Source organism: Nilaparvata lugens, chromosome 3 (genome assembly GCF_014356525.2).
Source record: "Nilaparvata lugens isolate BPH chromosome 3, ASM1435652v1, whole genome shotgun sequence".
Lineage (NCBI taxonomy): Eukaryota > Metazoa > Arthropoda > Insecta > Hemiptera > Delphacidae > Nilaparvata > Nilaparvata lugens.
In genome coordinates, this window is record NC_052506.1 from 76308040 (window position 1) to 76329040 (window position 21001).

At 33.5% G+C, this 21001-nt stretch overlaps 1 protein-coding gene across 1 annotated transcript in view; it reads right to left on the reverse strand.

Moving 5' to 3' along the window:
* Positions 1–261: 261 nt before the first annotated feature.
* Positions 262–21001, reverse strand: part of LOC111049640 — a 39286-nt gene continuing 18546 nt past the window's right edge. Inside the window, exons 9-16 of the mRNA XM_039424626.1 lie at positions 20415–20488; positions 18877–18978; positions 17892–17948; positions 16659–16685; positions 12959–13375; positions 12115–12186; positions 3069–3131; positions 262–2077 (exon numbers count right to left, since the gene is read on the reverse strand). Coding sequence (XP_039280560.1) covers positions 1792–2077; positions 3069–3131; positions 12115–12186; positions 12959–13375; positions 16659–16685; positions 17892–17948; positions 18877–18978; positions 20415–20488 — 1098 coding nt within the window. The 3' untranslated portion in view covers positions 262–1791. The remainder of the gene's footprint in view (positions 2078–3068; positions 3132–12114; positions 12187–12958; positions 13376–16658; positions 16686–17891; positions 17949–18876; positions 18979–20414; positions 20489–21001) is intronic.

The following is a 21001-nucleotide window of genomic DNA, read 5'->3' on the forward strand; positions in this document are numbered from 1 at the left end:
CGCATACGCACACACCATACAGTGAATTGCACACTACTAGTACAGTAACTTCTCAGAGAGGAGAAAGGAAAATATATTATTTTCTGTGTGATACTGCAGTACTTCATAATTTCCCTCTCAGTATTATTTCATGACAACATATCAACATAAAAGCTTTTGTTTCTTTTCCATTATAATTCATAATAAGTTGGGAATTATATTATATCTATGAATGTATAAATAAAACAGGTCAATTGTATTACACATTGTCAAACAATCTGATAATGAGTTCCCTCCAGATTTATTTTCATCAATGATTAAATGAGGCTCCATCAATAATTACTGTTACGGTATACATTTTTTTCAATTCAAAATGAAACACTGAATCTAATAATAATTAAATTACCATTTGATCTATTCATATAATTGGTCCATAATTGAAAATTCGAGTCAAATGAAATTCTTCTTTACAGTATCGTTTCTGGATAAATTGTAACTTATTGGAAATTTGGTATTCAGAAAAATTATTTCATGCTTTTTTCTATTTGACTACTTGCTAGACAGCCATTTATTTCTGAGTACAAAATTCATAAACTCAAATAATAAATAAATCACGAGGAAAACACAAACCCCCATAATTTATTCATTTCCTTTCAATAGTATCAACATAATTACAATTCTAGATCATTTGTTTACTTGTAATGAATTTGATAGTAAAGAAATATAAAGACAGTAATAAATTTGTTGCGAAATCATCAGCCACTATGTGATATATTCCAGAATAAAAATTCAAAGAAATTGATGAATGAAAATTCTAGAAAAATCTGCATAGTTCAATAATTTACGCATTCTATAAAACATATTTAGTAATAGCATAGAGAACGATAGCATAAGTACATATTCCATGGTATAGGGCGTTTATGTCGCAACTTTTACTGTTATCACAAGCCGATAGTTCACATAGTTCTTTCCTATGCAACTGTGTGACATTGATAGTCTCTAAAATTGTGCCGTTCATATATAATTAAAAGTTGCGGGTTTCACAGATTACAATGCAACAGTTCTTGAACGAGTTATTCGACACAGAGGGTCACTAGTTCATACAGGTAGAAAAAAGATAAATTCTTTAAACCATATATTATAATATGCTTGAATATTATCAGTAGATATGAGTAATTTTTCATATAGTAATAGCTAATAGTAGGTTATAGTAATTGCAAAAATAATATATTTATTATTTGATATAGCCTATTACCATAGAGAAACAATAGCGTAAGTAGATATCCCATGGTATAAGGAATTTATGTTGCAACTTTTACTGTTATCTCAAGCCGATTACTGTCAATTTTCACTGTTTTTTTTGGAGTCTTTCTACGATACAAAACTATGAAATTCATTTGAATGAAATTACGCTCATGAATTATTGATTAATTTTGGCTCTCTTCCTTCTCCCCCTTCATAAAGATTCACTATACCTACTTGAAATTTCAACTCGAGTCTACGCACAGGCCACAGTGCCCATGTAGGCTCATTCCATAACCTATAATATGGAAACTTAATTTAAGTACATAATTATTCGTATTTTATATTATTCATCATTTGTGTACTTAATGTATTTTTGGACTAGAGAATATTCTTGATTAATTGATAATTTTATATCTACTGTACTTTGTTACATCTTAAACATCTTGACTGTTCAGTTTGTTGATAAAACATATAACCTAATCTCCTTACAATTCCGCTAAATATAAATGTTGGTAGTGAGGTCACGTGAGGTTGTCCTTGGTCTATTTGCGTTTTCTTTCTCGTTAACTACTTCGGAACAGCTTCGGCTTGTTGAGTTGTGTTTAGTGCAGCATGTACTGCTATCTTCGTTTCCAACATGCTTTGCAAAACCCGTTGAACACTATGTAGCCTCTGCGTGAAGTACAATTCAGTACAAAAAAATCTGTAAGCGTTCAGACATGACTGGAAAAACACCACCATCTTATTCTTGAATCTGATCAAGTCTTCAATCCTCTCATCGGTCCAATCTCTCGGAATTTTTTTCATGGAAAAAGCAACTTTCATCTCCTTTCTCAGCTCACAATAATTGTAACTGAAAGCAAAGACCATATTTTTTATTTACTTCACAATCAAAATAATCACATTTAATCAAATTTTCAATCAATGACTAGTGACATGTCAAAATTATTCTCAAAACAAAACCTTAATTATTATAAAATCAAAACTATGAATGTTGTACACATTCGAAGTTTGGATATAAATAAGCAATAAACATTCTCAACTGAAATTATAATAATTTTATGCAATTTGTATAACACACATTCCATCATTATACAGTCAACTCTTCATAAGCCAAAAATTAATTATCAAAATTATTTTGAATAAAACTAGACTTTTCTCAACCAGCATGACTTTTGAATGATTTTATGATCTCACAATGAGATACTTATATGTATAAAAATTAATAATCAAGCATGAAACAAAACTTTCTTGTACAAATAACAGCCAATAAACCTGAGACTTATCTAGAATGATAATAATTCTTCAATCTGTTCTATAATACTAACATTGAAACTATCAGAAGACAACTTAAATACGTAAGCACTAGAATTATAAATTAAATACGTGAACAACTTTTTATTAATTTTGCCAAAATAACTAAGAAAGTAAAAAATGAAATCGAAAAATGAATTGAGAGCAATTATTTTTTCTACCTATAAGAAGCTATAACTTCAGTTTTTATAGTTCACTTGTTCATGCTATGTAATCTCTCAAGATTTCCTTCTTGGACTAAACTATTTTTTAAAATACAAATCACTTGGTCCTTGGCTTTTCCCATCCAACCGTACCTTCCTCCAACCCATCCTATTATACCAACTGTTCCTTCACGTTTCCTGATTCCTTTTATACTATTTCAAGGATTTACTAGTACATGGTTAACCATAGTTGGAAATCCTCACAAAAATAAAAGAATACTAGTTGATTCATTAAAAAAGAGAGAAGCACTATGATATACATAAAGAACTTGCGTGATATATATGCTACTAATAAATTGAATCGTAAGTACTGAAAACGAGACAGACCTCTTGAAGACTCTGTCCAGCAATTCGGTAAGCTTGTGATGTTGGACTTCATTGATCTGCATCCTGAAAACAGAAGAATTCGTTGTTGAAAATAATAATTGCTAGCTCTGAAATAATTGTGAGCTCTATGGTCTATGTTATAAGTCATGAAATCGCGGTTCTGTTCAGACATTTTTTTCTGTGAGCGTGTGTGTAACCAGTAAAAGTAAAATCTCCTATATGATTCATTCAATTAACTTTGTGTTAAATAATCTATCGAGTATTTTTATTTAATCAACAGTTCAGTTGTACCGGAATAACAGGTTATGGGCCCCAGGATACCATAAAAGATACTTTGTTTGCAAGTAAAACTATTCTTAACCTTGAAGTTACGGTTCTTTCTGAGTGCATAAAGAGCATGCAGTCGGACGATTCAAGGTTAAAAATTAAAATGAGCATCGGTAAGTGAATGAACTTTCTTAAAAAAATAGAAGTAAAAGTTATTGAAGAAGAGTTTCAAGTAGAACCATCAAAGTAACAATGGCTAGTTGTAGCGATAATTTAAGCTTAGGAATGGTTGGGAAGTTGTGCAACGACAATGATTTTCAGATGTGGAAATTCAAAATAAAAATCCTATTTGATTATCAAGGAATCAGAGTTGAAGAATTCAGAGTCAATGTTGTTAACTGCAAGAAAGTGATATTATCCAAATGAACTACGTAAGGAAAAATAACTATCAGTATTTCATTTGAAGGAAGCTAAAGCTGAGAAAGTAATCATCAGTACAATAGATTCAATGCCCCTAAACCACATACTGAACAGTGAAACATCGTGTGATATGTTAAAATATCTGTCAAATTTATGAACGTGATGAAAAGCAACAGAAATTCCTTCTCATTCAACACTTTTTAAATTTTGAAACTAATAAGGATATGGCTAGTTTTGTCAATCGGCTTGAAATTATAGCTTCCAAATTGAAATCTCTTGGACACACTATTGACGATGGAATGGTATTGAAAAAATCATCAGTTCTCTTCCAAAGAGATATAGTCACTTCCAAACATCGCGGTAAGCAACAGCTTTAATTGGTGACAGAAACCTGACCAATCTAACCTCAAGGCTGGTGAATGAAGATTATTGACCAGTAATAAACCTGATTTTGTGCAGTGGTCTTCAAGACTTCAGAAATACTGCAGATACAAAAACTACGGACAAAATTTCTTGAGACTAAGAGCAAAATGAAGCGAAACCGCCTCCCTCAATTTGCCGCCAGCCCTAACCGGTTTCTATTGGTTACTAGTGGTTGCGCAGTAACCCTTTCTTTGTAATCTAGCGCAAACGTTCAGTGGAAGCGTCACCTTGGTTTCCCATTCGTATGAAGTGATTGCTAGTTGAAATATGGCATAGTAAGATAGGCGACCAATTTGTTATAGATAATATGAAGAGGCTTGTGAATTTTAGTGAGGGAATGAATATTAAAACTAAATTTGAAGATTTTCCAAAATTTTTGTGAAATAAGTTTGTCTGCTCGCCAAACAAGGCGACCTTTTAAAACTGTAAGGGAAAGGGCAACAATATATCTTGAAATAGAACATACTGATGTATGTGGTCCTATTAGTCCTGTAGCTTGGGACAAGAAAAATATATGTTGACTTTCCTAGACGATTTACACATTTTGTAATGGTGTTTCTGATTGCAAGTAAGTGTGAGGTATTTGATATACTGAATCAATACTCAGCAGAAGTTGAGACAAAATGGGATATTTAAGAGTTAGGACACTCTTGTTTGATTCTGAATTGAAGAAGGAAATGTGGGGTGAAGCTGTATAAGGACACCTGCGTATATCTTGTAAACAGAAACCTAACTGAATTGAATTTAAATTGAAGTTTAAGTTTATTTTGTCAAAATTATACATGATTGTAACATTTTAAATAGAGCACAATAATGCTTGCACCATAAACATAACAACAGTGTAAAATAAAACTTGAGACATCATGACATTTGGAGTAATATAATAAGTTTATATAATAATAATTATATTATAGTAATAAATCTTATCATTTTTATAAAAAATAATAAAGATTGGTATTTATAAAATTGATATGAATAAATTGTCTAATAGTAAATAGGAACAACTAGACAGCAATCCCAATTTGTTAATCAGGTTGAATTGGAGCAGTCAACTCACGATTGTAGTCAAGTTTGGCGATAATGAATTGAATGAAAAATCCTTTTGCCTAAGAGAGCTTGAGGTAAAGGAAATACATTTCCAAACTTGGATGGTGATGATAAAAAATATCATGAAATTTCCTACAAGATGGACTCAGGTGCTGACGTATAATAAGAGATTGGGTCCGATTATTCAGGCAGTTAGGGATTGTCTGTCAGACCTACAGAAAATAACTGGTTGGTGCAAATAGCACATAACTTGACGTTGAAGGTGTGGCAACTGTGCCTCTTACCTGTGAAGGAAAAAAATTATGAAAGAGTAGTTTGTTTTGCCATATCAAAAAATGCCTTTGCTTAGTGGAGGAGTGATATTAAAGCTTTGATTGCTCCAAGAAACAGTTAATTTTATTGAAGATTGCGCGACATAATAAAATAATATAAAGACGTTTTATCAGAAGAATTAACTATGAATAAAAATCGGGTGTGGTACACTCACACAACTTTCCTTGCTCATTGAACTGTAAGCCCCATTCTTAAAGGAGAATAATTTAGGGGAATAACATAATGACGATTGGCAGCAACAACTACGATCACACTACTGTATATGTGTATAGAGAATTGTTTTCTATAGTACTTTTTCCTGTGTGTAAATTGTGAAATTCGATTATATTTTTTAAAAGAGGTCAAAACAGCTGTTCTATAGATGAAATATCTCGACTATGTATTATTTTTATGAACTGCTCTACCTACCTACCTCATGCACGAGAAAGAGGCTACAAAGTCCATTTCTCAAGGATGGGGTGGACCCCCCATTAGTTTTGCAGAAAGGAGACTCATGCCAGTTAATAGAGCTGAGGAATAACTATACAGAGTATGAATTTGAAAAAAATCGGTCAAGACATTTTTGAGAAAATTGAGAAAAACATGGTTTTTTAGTAAATATCCGCCATTTTTCTCAAGAATATTACGCATCTCCTGCAATTTTCCCAGAAATGAGACTCATGTCAGTCGATAGGGCTTATGGATAGCTATCCATGGTATAAATTTGAAGAAAATCGTTAGAACCGTTTTCGAGAAAACCGTGAAAAACATGGTTTTTTAGTAATCATCCGCCATTTTTTCCGCCATCTTGAATTGAATTTTATTGAATCTCTTATTGTCGGATCCTCATGGTATACGGTCCTTAAGTTTAAAATTTCAAGTCAATCGGTTAATTAGGAATGGAGTTATCGTGTTCACAGACATACACACACACAGACCAACACCCAAAAATCATGTTTTTGGGCTCAGGGGACCTTGAAACGTATAGAAAACTTGAAATTAGGGTACCTTAATTTTTTTTGGAAAGCAATACTTTCCTTACCTATGGTAATAGGGCAAGGAAAGTAAAAAATGACATTGACTGAAAATGCTGTGCCTTATTCACTCACATCCCATCACAGGGTGGCATTTGTCACCTGGTCATATGGGACATATATATGAATCATATATTTATCTCATATTGATCAGGATTTTAGAGTTCTAATTTAGAAAAGTTTAATGAACAGTGTTTTTGTCTTTGAACAATTTTTGTCATCGACAGAAAGATTGTTTATTTCATTTGTTGTCAAAATTAATGTAGCTTCTCTTCTGTTTTTAATAACAAACGTGCCACTTGGGCGACAGATAAAAATATGTACTGAAATGGCTTTCATGTTTGGCATTGACTGTGTTATACAAGGTGCGGCAGTCAATCGGGCGATTTTGCAACAGCGTTTGTGTTCGTTTGGCTGGAGTGGGGAGAACGATGCTACGCCCATCGTGTAGAAAACTTTAAAGCATTTTAGTAGCAATGGAGCAGTGGACAGGAGCACAGCGTGCTTATGCCGTAAAAGCATTTTATAAAAACAGCTATGTGATCGCTCAGCGTGAATTTAGAAGAAGGTTCGAGATTCATCGTAATAATGCTGTTCCATCAGCCAATGCCATAAAGACCTGGGTTGGTAACTTTGAGGCAACTGGTTCTACAATGAAGAAGAGAGGTGGTAGTGCAAAAAAAGTGCGTACACCAGAGAACATAGCGGCAGTTAGAGAGGCCTTTGAACGGAGTCCACGCCGCTCAGCGCGTCGTCATTCTGTGGCACTTGGGCTTTCAGACCGCAGCATTCAACGAATCTTACATCAAGATCTTCATTTCCATGTGTACAAAATTCAAATTGTTCATGCATTACAGGACCAGACCATGGAAACAGATTTCAATTTTGTGAGACACTTCTGCAGTTGATTAATGGAAACCAGAATCTTATTAACAACTTACTGATGAGCGAAGCACATTTCCATTTGTCAGGATACGTTAACAAGCAAAATTTCCGCTATTGGTCAGACGGAAACCCGTACGAAATCCACAAAAAACCACTCCATAGCTTGAAAGTCACTGTATGGTGTGCGATATGATGATGTCCTCTTTTGCAATTATTGGTCCCTACTTCTTTGAAGATGAAAGGGAAAGGGCTGTAACTGTGACAGGGGAACGCTATGTCCAAATGTTGCAGAATTTCTTAGCTCCTGCAATTGCTCATCTTCCTGTGAACGAAGACACGCTCTCCCAACAAGATGGGGCTACCAGTCACACTGCAAGAAAGTCCATGGCAACTGTAAGGAACATGTTTCCCAATCATGTAATCTCGAGACATGGGGATATCGGATGGCCGGCCAGATCCCCCGATCTTTCAGCCTGCGATTTTTTTCTGTGGGGCTACTTAAAAGGAAAAGTGTTTATGTCTCCAGCACCACTCACAATTCAGGAGTTGAAAACTCGAATTCAGAATGAAATTGAACAAATTCCAGTGGAGATGCTGCAACGTGTAATGAGCGATGTTAGCAGAAGACTTACTGAGTGCATACATAGGAATGGTGGACATCTGGCAGATGTTATTTTTCGAAAATAAGACTTTTCTTTTCTATTTTTTTAGTTTTTTGAGTTTGTAAACTAAATGCTACTATCTTTACTCTGTGTTTTTGTATGTTTCATGTCAATAAATCTAATCATTCACTCTTGATAACGCTTTTAAAATCGCCCGATTGACTGCCGCACCTTATATTTAATACCCAAAATTTTTCTTTTGGTCGATGTGTGAGCTCGTTCGTTAGGACTGTGAGTAAAGTCCGGCTGTTCTGGTGAAGGGGATAGATTTTGCTCTTGTTTTATAATACAGTTTTCCTGTCGCAGTTCGGGCAGTTTAAAGAGAATTGTATTATTGAATAGGACGGGATCTGAACCCATTTCATTAGATCAGTTATTTTGATTTTTAATTAATAATTAACGCCGCGAAATACCAGAAGATGCCAAAGTGGGAAGCTATTTTCAAAAAGGTAGGTGACTACTGAGTCATTGTTCTTAAATTTTTCATAACCACAAACATTGAATCCTCATTAGCAGCAAAGCGAGTAGCCCCTGAAATATTCATCTATTATTATTTCGTAATTTCTAATTATAATTCTAATTTTGTAATAAATAATTTATTGTTTTGTTTTAAATATCAAAAACCTGTACGATCTTTTCTTGTGTTTTTTTTTCATTTTCCCACCCTTACATATTTGGTGAAGGCAAATATATTGCTTACACATTGCCTCTTTAAGACAAGATCAGAACAGAAAAGTCTAGAATGCGTTTAGAGGATTCTATAGAACCAATAACTTTAGTGGTGTTCTCCTATAGTGGTAGTAGTCTGAACTCTCTGCAAGATTGCTAAGGATTAGAATGAGGTTACAGTGATTTGACCTTAATGTGTGCTACGTTCAGAGCAATCGAAAAGTCGCGCACATGTGAATGAATCTTACTGTAAATAGTAGTTTTCATGAATTAGTTATGCTTGCTTCTGCAAGATAACTAATGTAGTACCTACAACAAACCTAGAGATCATTGAACTGTATAGTGGCCAGATTAAGTCTGCAGTGTTACTGAGTTTACTGCTTAGTAAGCATGTCGTTTTCTCAAGAGCACAGAGTTTTACTTTGGAGTGGGGTAAAAGTATGGTAAAGTGGGGTAAATAAACCCACTTACTGTGGGGTTACCTTGAAGGAAGAGTTTATAAAACAAGGCTACACACACACACGCACACACACACACACACACACACACACACACTGGATGAACTGAAGATGAACATAACAAAAAAAATCAAGAACTTCAATGTGAAAGTGCTATAAAATGTATCTAAAAAAGAGTTTATGCATGCATTACTGAAAAAGGCAGCCATTTTGACCATTTGTTGTAAAAATGTAAGTAATTTGTGTATACATTTACTAATAACAAATAAAGTTTGTAAAATACATTTTACTACTATCTTATGATGTGCGTATTAATGTGCACGACTACAAGGAAAAATATTTCTTGTACCAGACACTTTCAGCAGAAACCTTTCAAGTCGAAGTGAGAACAAAGATGTTTTGAATGAAGAATTATTTTGTGAAAGTTTAATAGAAGTACTGCCCTGCACTGACAAGCGATTAGAAGAAATAAGAAAATCTCGAATAGGAGATGGTAAATGTAAATGTTGCGAGAATGGATAAAATCTGGCAATTGGGACAGTCATTCAAAATTCAACAGGTACAGAGCAGAAATGGCTGAAGTGAAGGGTTTGATTACGAAAGGACCTCTACTGTTCATACAGGCTCCATAAGGAAGGACATTTTAGAAAGAATTCATGATGAATACTAAAATGCAGAAGAAAAGCCCAAGAATCAGTATGGTGGCCAGGAGTTTCAGAATATATTTCTGCTTTAGTTACAAATTGTTCAGTTTGTATCCAACACAGAACTAAGCTGTAGTGAACCACTAAAACAATCAAGTCTTCCAAACAAACTTTGGCAAGAAGTATGAATTGACCTTGCCAAGTGTTAGGGGAAATGGTGTTTGGTGCTCCAGGATTACTACGCAAGGTTGTAGAGTAATTTTACTACGTAGAATTAGTTCACATTCATCACTTAACATCAGCAAAAGTAATTTATTATAAGAATGTAAAATATTTTTGGAAGACATGGTATTACTTGTGTAGTAAGGTCTGATAGGGACACTCAATTTACTTCCTAAAATTTCAAAGAGTTAGCAGAAAAGTATGGTTTTGTCCTAGAAACTCACAGTCAAGCAGAAAAGGCAGCTGAAATTTCTAAAAGAATTTTGGAGAAGTGTGAATTTTGTGTGTGTTACTACATACTTCTATTGGCATAGAACTACTCTATGGAAGAAAACAGAACCACAATTCCATCAACTAATGCATATGAAAGAGTTCATTCAAAATGAAGGTCCAACATATATAAAAGAGATTAAACGAAATTTTGAAAATAGTCACAGAGCAAGACCGCTGAGAAGTTTATTGAAGGGGGAAAAATTATGGATACTCGACATGAAGAGGGTTGTTTAAATACTGGAAAGGCTCCACAAAACAAGACACAGAGTGTCATCCCAGGGTGGAGTGTTTGACAGGAATAGAAGACTGCTGATTAAATTCGAGAGAAAGGAAGATGAAGTGTAGCTATCAGATGTGCTGCCTTAGCAACAGTTTCATATTTGTGCACACATTCATAGGTTCTTTTCTCGATCACTTGTATCACCACATATTTTATCATAAACTAGCTGGCCCGGCGAACTTCGTACCGCCAAATAGTTGATGCATCTCATGACAAACTTTAGCTGGATGCACACCTCAAAATCTATAACCCATACTAACAGTCCTCAAATCCAGACTATCCTATTATTTTTTATTGACCAAATAATCAGTTCAGCATACACTTCCATGTGCGTGTATGACAAAATCATAACAGACAAATTAATTGATCGCGCATATCATTAATCGACGTGTAGTTTAAGCTATGCCACGGTATTTAGATGAAAATTTTTCTTCTACATACGGTGAGCTATGCTATCTTTTTGCATAAATCACATGTGCTCCCCCGTTCACTCCTTTCACTTACTCAATACATGCAGGGGATTACAAACTCTTAAAAAAATCTAATTCGTGACCTTGGTAAATAGCAGGAAAACTAATTGCTTCACAAACTTTTTAAATAATTGGTGAGTGACGATGAACCCTGATGTCGGAATTATAATCGGAGGATCGAGGGTTTCGATAGAAATTAATGGTACAAAATTGATTACCTTTATCAGTAATAGCTTCAAATACCAACTTTTATTAAAAACTTGCAATGTAATAACTGTAACTAATATAAATGTAACTGAATGATGAGTAACTGATATTTGAATAATTAACTGGCTTTGGGGGATTTTAATGAATTTCATTTATATAGATAATCATCCAACTCCAAAATAAATAATTTACTAAAAATCAATTAATTCTAAACAACGAAGACAGCACAATTATTGGAAACAAAGCAATGTCTTTAACCTGAGGCCGCACTGCTGGCTGGTTACACACAGAACAGTCATTTTGTTTTTAGTCGGGGCGTTTAGAATAAAATACATGGGTGGTTATGGAGCAGCACACCCTCTTGTCTACTACTATCTATCGACGGCTGTTGGATGCCGCAATCATTATAACAGCTGATTTTTATTCCTGTGTGTGGCCAGCTCACAAATCTTCTCCCATAAGGATTACATGTAAACTATGGAGGGCCGTAGGAAAGAGTCCTGGAGTTAGATTATAAATTTGATAGGCCATAAACCTGGTCCTGAACATAAAGAACACAACTAAAAAAAATCATCAAATTCGGTGCACATATAAAAAAGTTATTGAATGTCAAAATTTGAGGCTCGATTTTTATTTATATGGATATCTTATTATACTTCTCGCATATGATATGAATTGGAATTAGCAACCCGATTCCTAGAACCCTAATAACAATTCATTATAAAATAACTTGGCTTTTAACACTAATAATCTAAACTGTAAAATAATCTCACCTGGCTGCCACATCTTTGAGAGCGGATCTGATGTAGTATAATGTTTGAATGTCTACTTCGAGCTCTTCACGCCTATAAATGAAATTATTTAATATTCAAAACAATTATCAGATATCATCTTCAATAGATATTTCTATATTAACAATACAATTTAATTATGAGAATAGCATTTTAATAGAGGCTGTTTTGTCGTTTCTTTCCCATGTTTGAATGGGAACAGAAGAGATTAAATGCTGTCCTTATTGTATAGATATAGATCTGAGATCGTTGAAAAATCATGAGGTTTTGGAGAAAGTCGTTTGTTTTACGAGTGGATTCACAAAGGAAGCGATACATTACATTGCGCTGCACGGGGTCAGCATTAAAAAGAACAACTTCAAAACTTGAATTGAATTTCCACGTCGTTAAATGTTAAATGCTAACAGTAGTTCAATTTCATGGCAAAATAATCATGGTAGTTTAACTCATTTCAAATTCTACCTTGTTAACAGTGGATGACTCATTTTAAGATTCAACTTCAGTTTCTATTACTGGACAAAGTGCGCGAGTCAGAGAACCAACCCAGGTAAATCATAAGAATATACTTAAAACTTATTCAAAATAATTGCCAAATGATTTGACCAGGTTTACCTTATATTCCATCATCAACCATATAGTTTTTTGTTACAAAAAGTGTGAGTAAAAATACAAGCACAGCTGATCAACAAAAATTATTATCTACTTGGAATATTAGTTTTTCCGTAACAAAGGAAGTGATTCATTAGCTTAGAAAACCCAGGCAACACAGTAAAATATAAATATTGAGAATATATATACTTGGTTTCTAATTGATCATTTTACTTACTTTCTCTTGCTATACAAAAATGGCGAAATCCCACTTGTAGAATGCCCATCAGCTGATGGGACCTCACTTGCAGAATGTATTTTAGCTCTTTTAGGATGTCCTTCAGCTGGTAGGACCCCACTTGTAGAATGTTTTTTAGCCCTTTTGGGATGCCCTTCAGCTGGTGGGACCATAATTGTTTGATGCCCTTTGAAAGGTGGCAACCCACTTGTGGAAGGCTTTTTAGCAGGTGGAACTCCACTTGTAGATATTCTCGCATTTGGTGAGAGCTCACGTTTAGGCGGCCTTGTAACTGGTGTTGATTTTAATGTGTCCCCATTTTTAGAATGTATTTCATCTCGTGGGTCCCCACTTGGAGACGACTTTGCTTCTGGTCGGACTCCACCTTTGGAAGGACGAGGAGGTGGATTCGAAGGACTGCAAAGATGAAATTGAACAATAACAAAATATCATCTAAATTCTATCATCAAATATCTTAGAACTTTTGCCTTGCCATCACTGTTGCTCATGCCATTGGCGAGTAAATAATTAATTACTGATAATTCAAGATTCTCTAAATTCCAATTTTCAAGTTTTAGATAAGTCGTGGTTGTTGCATGTCTAACATGATTGAGAAAATGCGTATTGAGAGTTTTAGCTCTTATAACAAAGATTTTTTTCACTCTTTTATACACATTTCATAATCGTAATAACTCATAAAAAATAATACAATGATAATCGTTGATTGTGAAATCCAAGGGACTATCAACTTTAGGTTAGTTTAAGAGATAGTCACTATACATCCGATTCTGGGACGAGTGTGCAAGGGATACTATATAGTAGTGGAGACAATATTTATAACACTTGTTTTTCGTTGCAACATGCAGATGCAACTTGCATCCTGCATTTTCTTATTTCCTTTTTTGCTTTTTTGATTGGTTATAAAAACAAAAGCTAAACATTTCAACATAGGTGAAGCCCGTTTCAACAAATACTCTTCTGTACTCTCAAATAATCATGTGCATTTTTATTAATATGAACTGTACAGTACACAATATAAGTTATACCATGGAGTAACAGTACATTGGTTATTCTATGGTATACTGTTATATTATGATATACTATTACACTATTATGTACACTATTGTATATTATGCACTAATATAATGTAGGATTGCAGATCCTATTTGAATGAAAAAACTACCTTTCTGTGGCCACAAAACTTTTGGTCCACCATCTTAGATCCGCTATTTTGAATCCAACTGTATTTTTTTAAATAGAAAGGTATCATACCTATGCATCATATGATAAATAATTTCGATACAGAAATTAAAGAGAAAATAAATGGCATAAACTGCACATCGATATCTTAAGTTGTTTCAAAGATATTCAGATATTAATAAATAATACAAAAATGAAACAAACGAGTACATTAAAAATCTGACAGATCAAACTTTACTGTTGAAAGTGTTCAAGATGTGAATAGATATTACTATAGATATTACTATAGTGATTACTAACACTTGGAAAGTAAAATTCGATAGTTCAAATAATTTCAAATTTGCAATGTTCTTATTTATCTCATTTTTGTATGATTTATCAGTATTCTTGATTGTGCGATTGTTGCCATTCATCTTCTCTTGAAATTCTGTATCGAAATCATGTCACATGACCACCTTCCTATTTGAAAAAAGAAGAAGTTGGATTCACAATGGCGGGTCCAAGATGGCGGACTAAAATTTTGATGCCACAGAAAAGTATTTCTTCAGTAAACACTCATTAGAAAGAATCGTTGTGTATTTAGTTGACATATATCCTGTTTCAGAAACTATGTCCAGTTTACTCGACTGTTTGTCATTATAAACGATAGAGTCATAGATAATGTCATAATAGCCGATATATCATTATAATCAATATAATAAAGCGCAGTATGTATAGCAAACCAAGCAAGAGGCATGTTTTTGGTAACCGTATCTGATATATTATATCTTTAGAAGGGATTTCATAATAAACGATTTCCACTGTAATTATTAATTATCACTATAATACTGTATACTGACAATTAAATGATAATTCTTGTAATTATTACCACATCATCAGTAAATAACTGCATCAGAAGGGTATAAGAAATCAGTGATATTCCCTAAGGGAACTGAGTTTGGAGACAAGACTACTTGAAGTTGAAGATCAGCAAGAAAGCACCGTGCATTAACTGGATGTTCAAAACAAGGACAGAGCTGATATATCTTAACAAGTAGTCCTTCACCGCCACACAATCTGACAGGGAGAATATGTTTACCACTTCATGACTGTTTGTCCTGTCTTGAAGGAGAGCAGAGAGAAAGTTTTTAGATACCACCCTAAGCTCAGTTGATACGATTCTTCAATGGAGAGGATTCAGTGGATTTAATGGAGTCAGTGGCGTGGAGGTACAGGTACGAGCTTGCCATGGAGTTTAACTAATGAGATAAGAAGACTACCACCGATGTTCAACTACACTGCGAATTCCTTTTGTAACATCGAAAGCCGCATTGATGTCGCCACCCACTACTATACCAATTTTCTTCTACTGAGGATTGAGAAAGAAGTGGAACATATCCTCCAATTTTTCCAAGATGGATGACCATTGGGTGATCTGTAAAGAGCTACGACGACAATTTTCAAATCTTTGAAATACACACCCGTTGCTTCAAAGGGCAGCTCACTGCACAACAATGCTAAATCTAATTTAATACTAGTGTCTATCAATGCTTTCTTAGTATAAAGTTCTACGCCACCATCAATGTGTTGCTCCCTATTGAAACTATTTACAAGCTGAATATAATCTAATACATTGAAAGGAATTTCATCATTGCTGCACCAGTGCTCACTCAAACACTGCAAATCAAACAAGTTATCATTGGCAAATTCATTCAGAAAAACATGTTTTCCAACAATACCTTGAATATTAAGATAGCCCACTTTGAATGTTGAGGTTTGCTGATGAATGTTCTGGCAATGATTAATATTATTCATTGGCTCACTAACACAATCAAGTGATTGATCGTTAATTGCAGGCTGACTGTCTATACAATTATTATTCTTGACACATTCAGGACTTCGCTTATGTTTCGTCAATCATCCAATACATGACTGGTAATCGACTGACAAATTTCTAAAAAAGTGTCCGTATGATTCTCAACAGGAATTGGTTGAGATGAATTTTCGTTTCTACAAGCTTTTTTTGAACAAATTCTAAGATTCTATCGCAAACATATTTTTTCCTAAGGAATTAAGATGTAGACCATTGGAAGTATGAAATCTTCTACCTACGTTCGTGATATTTACAAAGAAGATATTTTTGAAATGTTTACATAAATTACAGTTCTCTCTGTTAGCATACTCTATTTCTTTATTTGTAGCGGACAAGTCTGGTAAGTCATATCTGTGAGGCACCGAGAAAACCTATCACATTACGCGCACGACGGTTCTGTAGATCCCGCAGTTTATCGCGAAGAGAAGAGTTGAATTACTTCCTTTCATTACAGGCGATATCATTTGTACCGGCTGAGAAGTACATTGTCGTCGTCTAGTTGATTTCTCTCTTCTGTATAAGTATAGTAGTTCAACATGGAGATACATAGCCTAATTAGAGATCCAGCTTGGTATGAGAGTTAGTAAAGAACTAATTTTAGAAATATATATTTTTTTAATATTTAAAACAAGAACAAAAATTACTCACTCAACAGCTGCAATGTCATCTCCCACTCTGGAAACGAAATAGAAAAGTAATGTTGAAATAATATCACGCATCTGCCTAAATTAAATAAGTGGACAGAAACATATAAAACTAAAGTATAAAAATACCAATGGTTTCTGTTCAAATGCTGAAAATTTGAGTGAATCATAAGTTGCAGACACAGTTAGAATTCAGATAAGGCAATATAACAAACTTTCATTACTGAATCTGAATTTAATTGGATTTCTCCAAGACTTTGAATTTTTATTTTACTTGAATTATTCTTTAGCTAACATCTCACAGTTAGCGCACAAGTTTCAACTTATACTGGTCAAGCCACACTATTGATACAACAAATATAATTTTTGTGAACATTATTTACTTTCTTGAAAGTCACAATTATACATAGGACAATCATTATTGACCATCTATTCTATTTATGTATTACGTAGATTTAATGCATTTTGTCTATATGTTTTCGAATTTTATGGCAAATAAGTATATATGCAATTTGAATAAGAAAGAAACAACTGATGAGTTGTTGGTTGACAAGCATGACAACTTAAAAAACAAATTCCACCCCAAACTGCAAATATTTGCTTTGAATTGAAATGTAAATTTATCTCAGGAAATGGAACTGCTCAGTTTCGTACTTCTATTAGATTCAACCGTCGGTATTTTTTTACGTCCTCTAAGGCTGGCCACTAACAGTAGAACATGCATGGCTGCATGCTCATCATGCACATACACATGTTCATCATCAGCGAGAGGCTTCTAACATAAAATAAACTAATAATAATAATAGATAAACCACTGGTAAATTACAAATTATGACAAACAAATAATTTAACCTAACATAGAGCAGCGAAGAAAAAATAAACAAATAAATTGGAGTATTGGAGATACAAAAGTCTAACCTCGGAGAATTTTGCTCGAAGCGTTTCGCTGTAATGACACAACAATGTAGGACGACTGTGTATCATGCATGTTCTACCGTTATTGGCCAGCCTAATAGAAACAATGCCACGGGAACCAATAATCGGACAATTCATTGACGTCATTTAATCGCGGTTAAATTTAATAGACAAACGTTAGCCTTGGTACTGGATTTTTTTATTTTTCAGCAGGTGGAATACATATAAATTTGCTATTTTTGAGCCCAAAATAGTATTGTAGTATTTGGATTCACGGAAAATGTCAAACTACAGATTGTAACAATGGTAGAAAAATACTTACATTTTCACAATAATCACGTCTGAAGTCATTTTTGTATCTGGAGACTGATCATCAACCCTGGAAAGGTAATGACAGACGTCAGTAACAGATGAAGCTCATCATTAATCAATGTTGTAAATCCGACGCAAAATACAATCAGTTTCAATATATACACCTATTATAATGTAAATTGATATTATTCATTTTTTAAACTGTCATTCAAATAGTAAAATGTCTAAGCTTGCGGCAATTAATTATACCTACACTACAATAGCTTCTAAATCTACAGTATAAACTTGAATATCGTAAAAAACAAATAATAAAAATACAAACAAATCTTAATAGATAAGTGCAGATCACAGACAGTTATAACCTTCCACTACCAAAATCTGTAGATTTACACGAATTCACTATGTAGCCTAGTAAGTAGGCTTTTGAGACAAGAAATTCGTATACTTTCTTCTTGACCTACCTACTCTAATACTGACATGGACTGCACTTTGGTACGAAAATTATTATGCAGCTTTGTTCCAATACGAAAGGATATTTTCAAACACGTCAGCTGTATGAAGTGTTGTTTTAGAGACAGTTAATTCCTCTTGTACATGGTGGGGTAGAACCGATTTAGTAGTTTGCTTCGATATCAGCTATAATAGTTGAAATTTTGACCGTGGTCAATTTTTGTTCATTATTTAACCCCATTTGAGTCAACATGGTTAGGACCGGTGCTCATGACGGTTTTGCCGTTAATGGGTTTTACGAAAACAACGAGCTTTCTAATGACAGTTCCAACATTCCACACAACAACGCCGTTCCTAATGATAACACAATTTAGTTCATACATTCCACATACTTTCCAACAGTATTACAGAAAGATAGTAGCCTATTATTCACCAAACTATACTTAGTACTTTAACCAAAATATTTATAAGAAAACCATAAATAGCCAAAAATTTAAACAAGCACGTTTATAAAAAAAACCTCGACCTAAGAACAAATCACTTACGTTTTTACCAGTACTACAGTATAGTTGTCATCATTCACCACATCCAAGATATTCTCATCGTGCAGCTCAGACAAGTCGACTTCTTCAATCCTGTTCTTGATTCTGGAAAGTTAATAAATTGTTAATAAATCTACCTTATCTGTAAAATCAAAATCGATCTATTGAAAGTGATCTGAATAAGAAAGATATCATTGAAAAAAATTAAAATTTTAGATAAATAACTCAACAAACAAAAAATCTAACATATTCGATTTAATAATTTTTAATTATTTTTATTAAGTCATAAAATATTCAATAACGAGTTATTCTATTTTCACTATTAGTTCTTATTTTATATAATTTGATTATTCAATAGATAAATTATAATTATTTCAATATTAATTAATAATAATAATAAAGGTTATTTCACATGACAAGGAAGGTACTTGATATGGAGACACAGCCGAGGGGCAGAGGCAGACCCCGTCTCACATGGCTAGGTTTAGTTCATAGAAATATGAAGCAGTTGGACCTGACAAATCAGACGACCCAGGATCGTTCGAACTGGAGACTGAGATCAAGGAGAGCCGACCCCAAATAATGGGAAAAAGGCAAGGAGGAAGAAGAAGAATAAAGGTTATTTCCATTATTATACAAACAAGAAATCTAATCGATAGAATGTACATAATATTCAAAAATATGATGTATGAAATTTACTACAAATATACAAAGATAAATTTTTTGGGACAGATCATTTCAAATTCGATCAGAAATAAACTCATGACATTTTGAGGATAAATTCTTCATGATATTGTTGATTAAATGAAACAAAAGTATACATTTTTAAGAAAATGATTCAATTTACTAAAAATGACCAAAAAATAGCTCAACTATAGTGAGGTCCACGTTATAATGGCAGTGAAGAAAGATAGGAGAAAGACGTTGCCAAGTTTCTCCATTTTGCCACTGAGTGTACACAGCTGTTACTCAATTCATCCCATTAAATTTGATCTAATAATAATTATCATTTCCTTGATAAAATAATCAATTTAATGTCAAATTAATCAAGAATATATTTCATTTTTTCATAATTTGATTCAAAAATTTGCTTCTATAACTGAGATCAGATTTTTGTTCCGATTTTTTTATGGCGTACTGGCACAAAAACAGCACTGATTATATACATACTACATACTTATAGTAAAGGTGAACGATAAATTGGAAACGAATTGCTGGAATATTATTACTGTGTAATAATTATTAAATATCCAATGAAAGCTATATAAATAGAACTAGGGACTTCTGGTACTACAAATATTAATGGAGTCGGCAACGAAGAGGTACCGGGTTCAATTCCCGGTCTAGGCACAGTTTTTGGACAGTTTCATTCTTCAAATTTCCTTTTGTGATTTAGTTCATCGATCAATATTTGCAGTAGCAGAAGTCCTTAGTTCTATTTATAAAGCTTTCATTGGATATTTGAAACAATTGTTATACTTAATACTGTGCTACTATACAATACATACTATATATACTATATTGAATAAAATAGGGATTACATTTCTTCTTCTTTGTCTCCATTCTCTTGAGATCTTCGATCTTCGCTTTGATGTATTTCTGCTAGATCCAATAGCTGCAAATAGAAACATACAAATTGTAGAAGATACAATACTATGTTACAGTTTTATATAGGAAGATAAAATAAATAAAAAACTACAGATATAAATTTGCAGCCCGGTCTAGCCGAGTGGTCCAAATCATTTCAAATTCAGCCTGTTATTTTCTGGTCATGGGTTCGAATCCCAACAAGGGCATTGTTGTTTGATCATATAATTGCGCACACAAGAAAAAACCGGTTTCGGCATCCAGTAAATAAAATCATGAGAATACTATTTTTAATTTATTTATTCATTCATTCAACTACTGCAGCACACCAGACTTGAAATTAGTGTCGTTTGTACATTGCAAATTTGAATAAAAGTTAGATGATTAAATCAAGCTGTGATGGCATCATATTATTTCATGAATATGTGAAGTGAAAAACAATGTAATTGTTAATCTGTTATTAAGTATGTTAGGTATGTCTGTTATAAGTAGCTCAATGTTTTACTTCAAATATGTGTTTATTATTATATAAGAAACACAT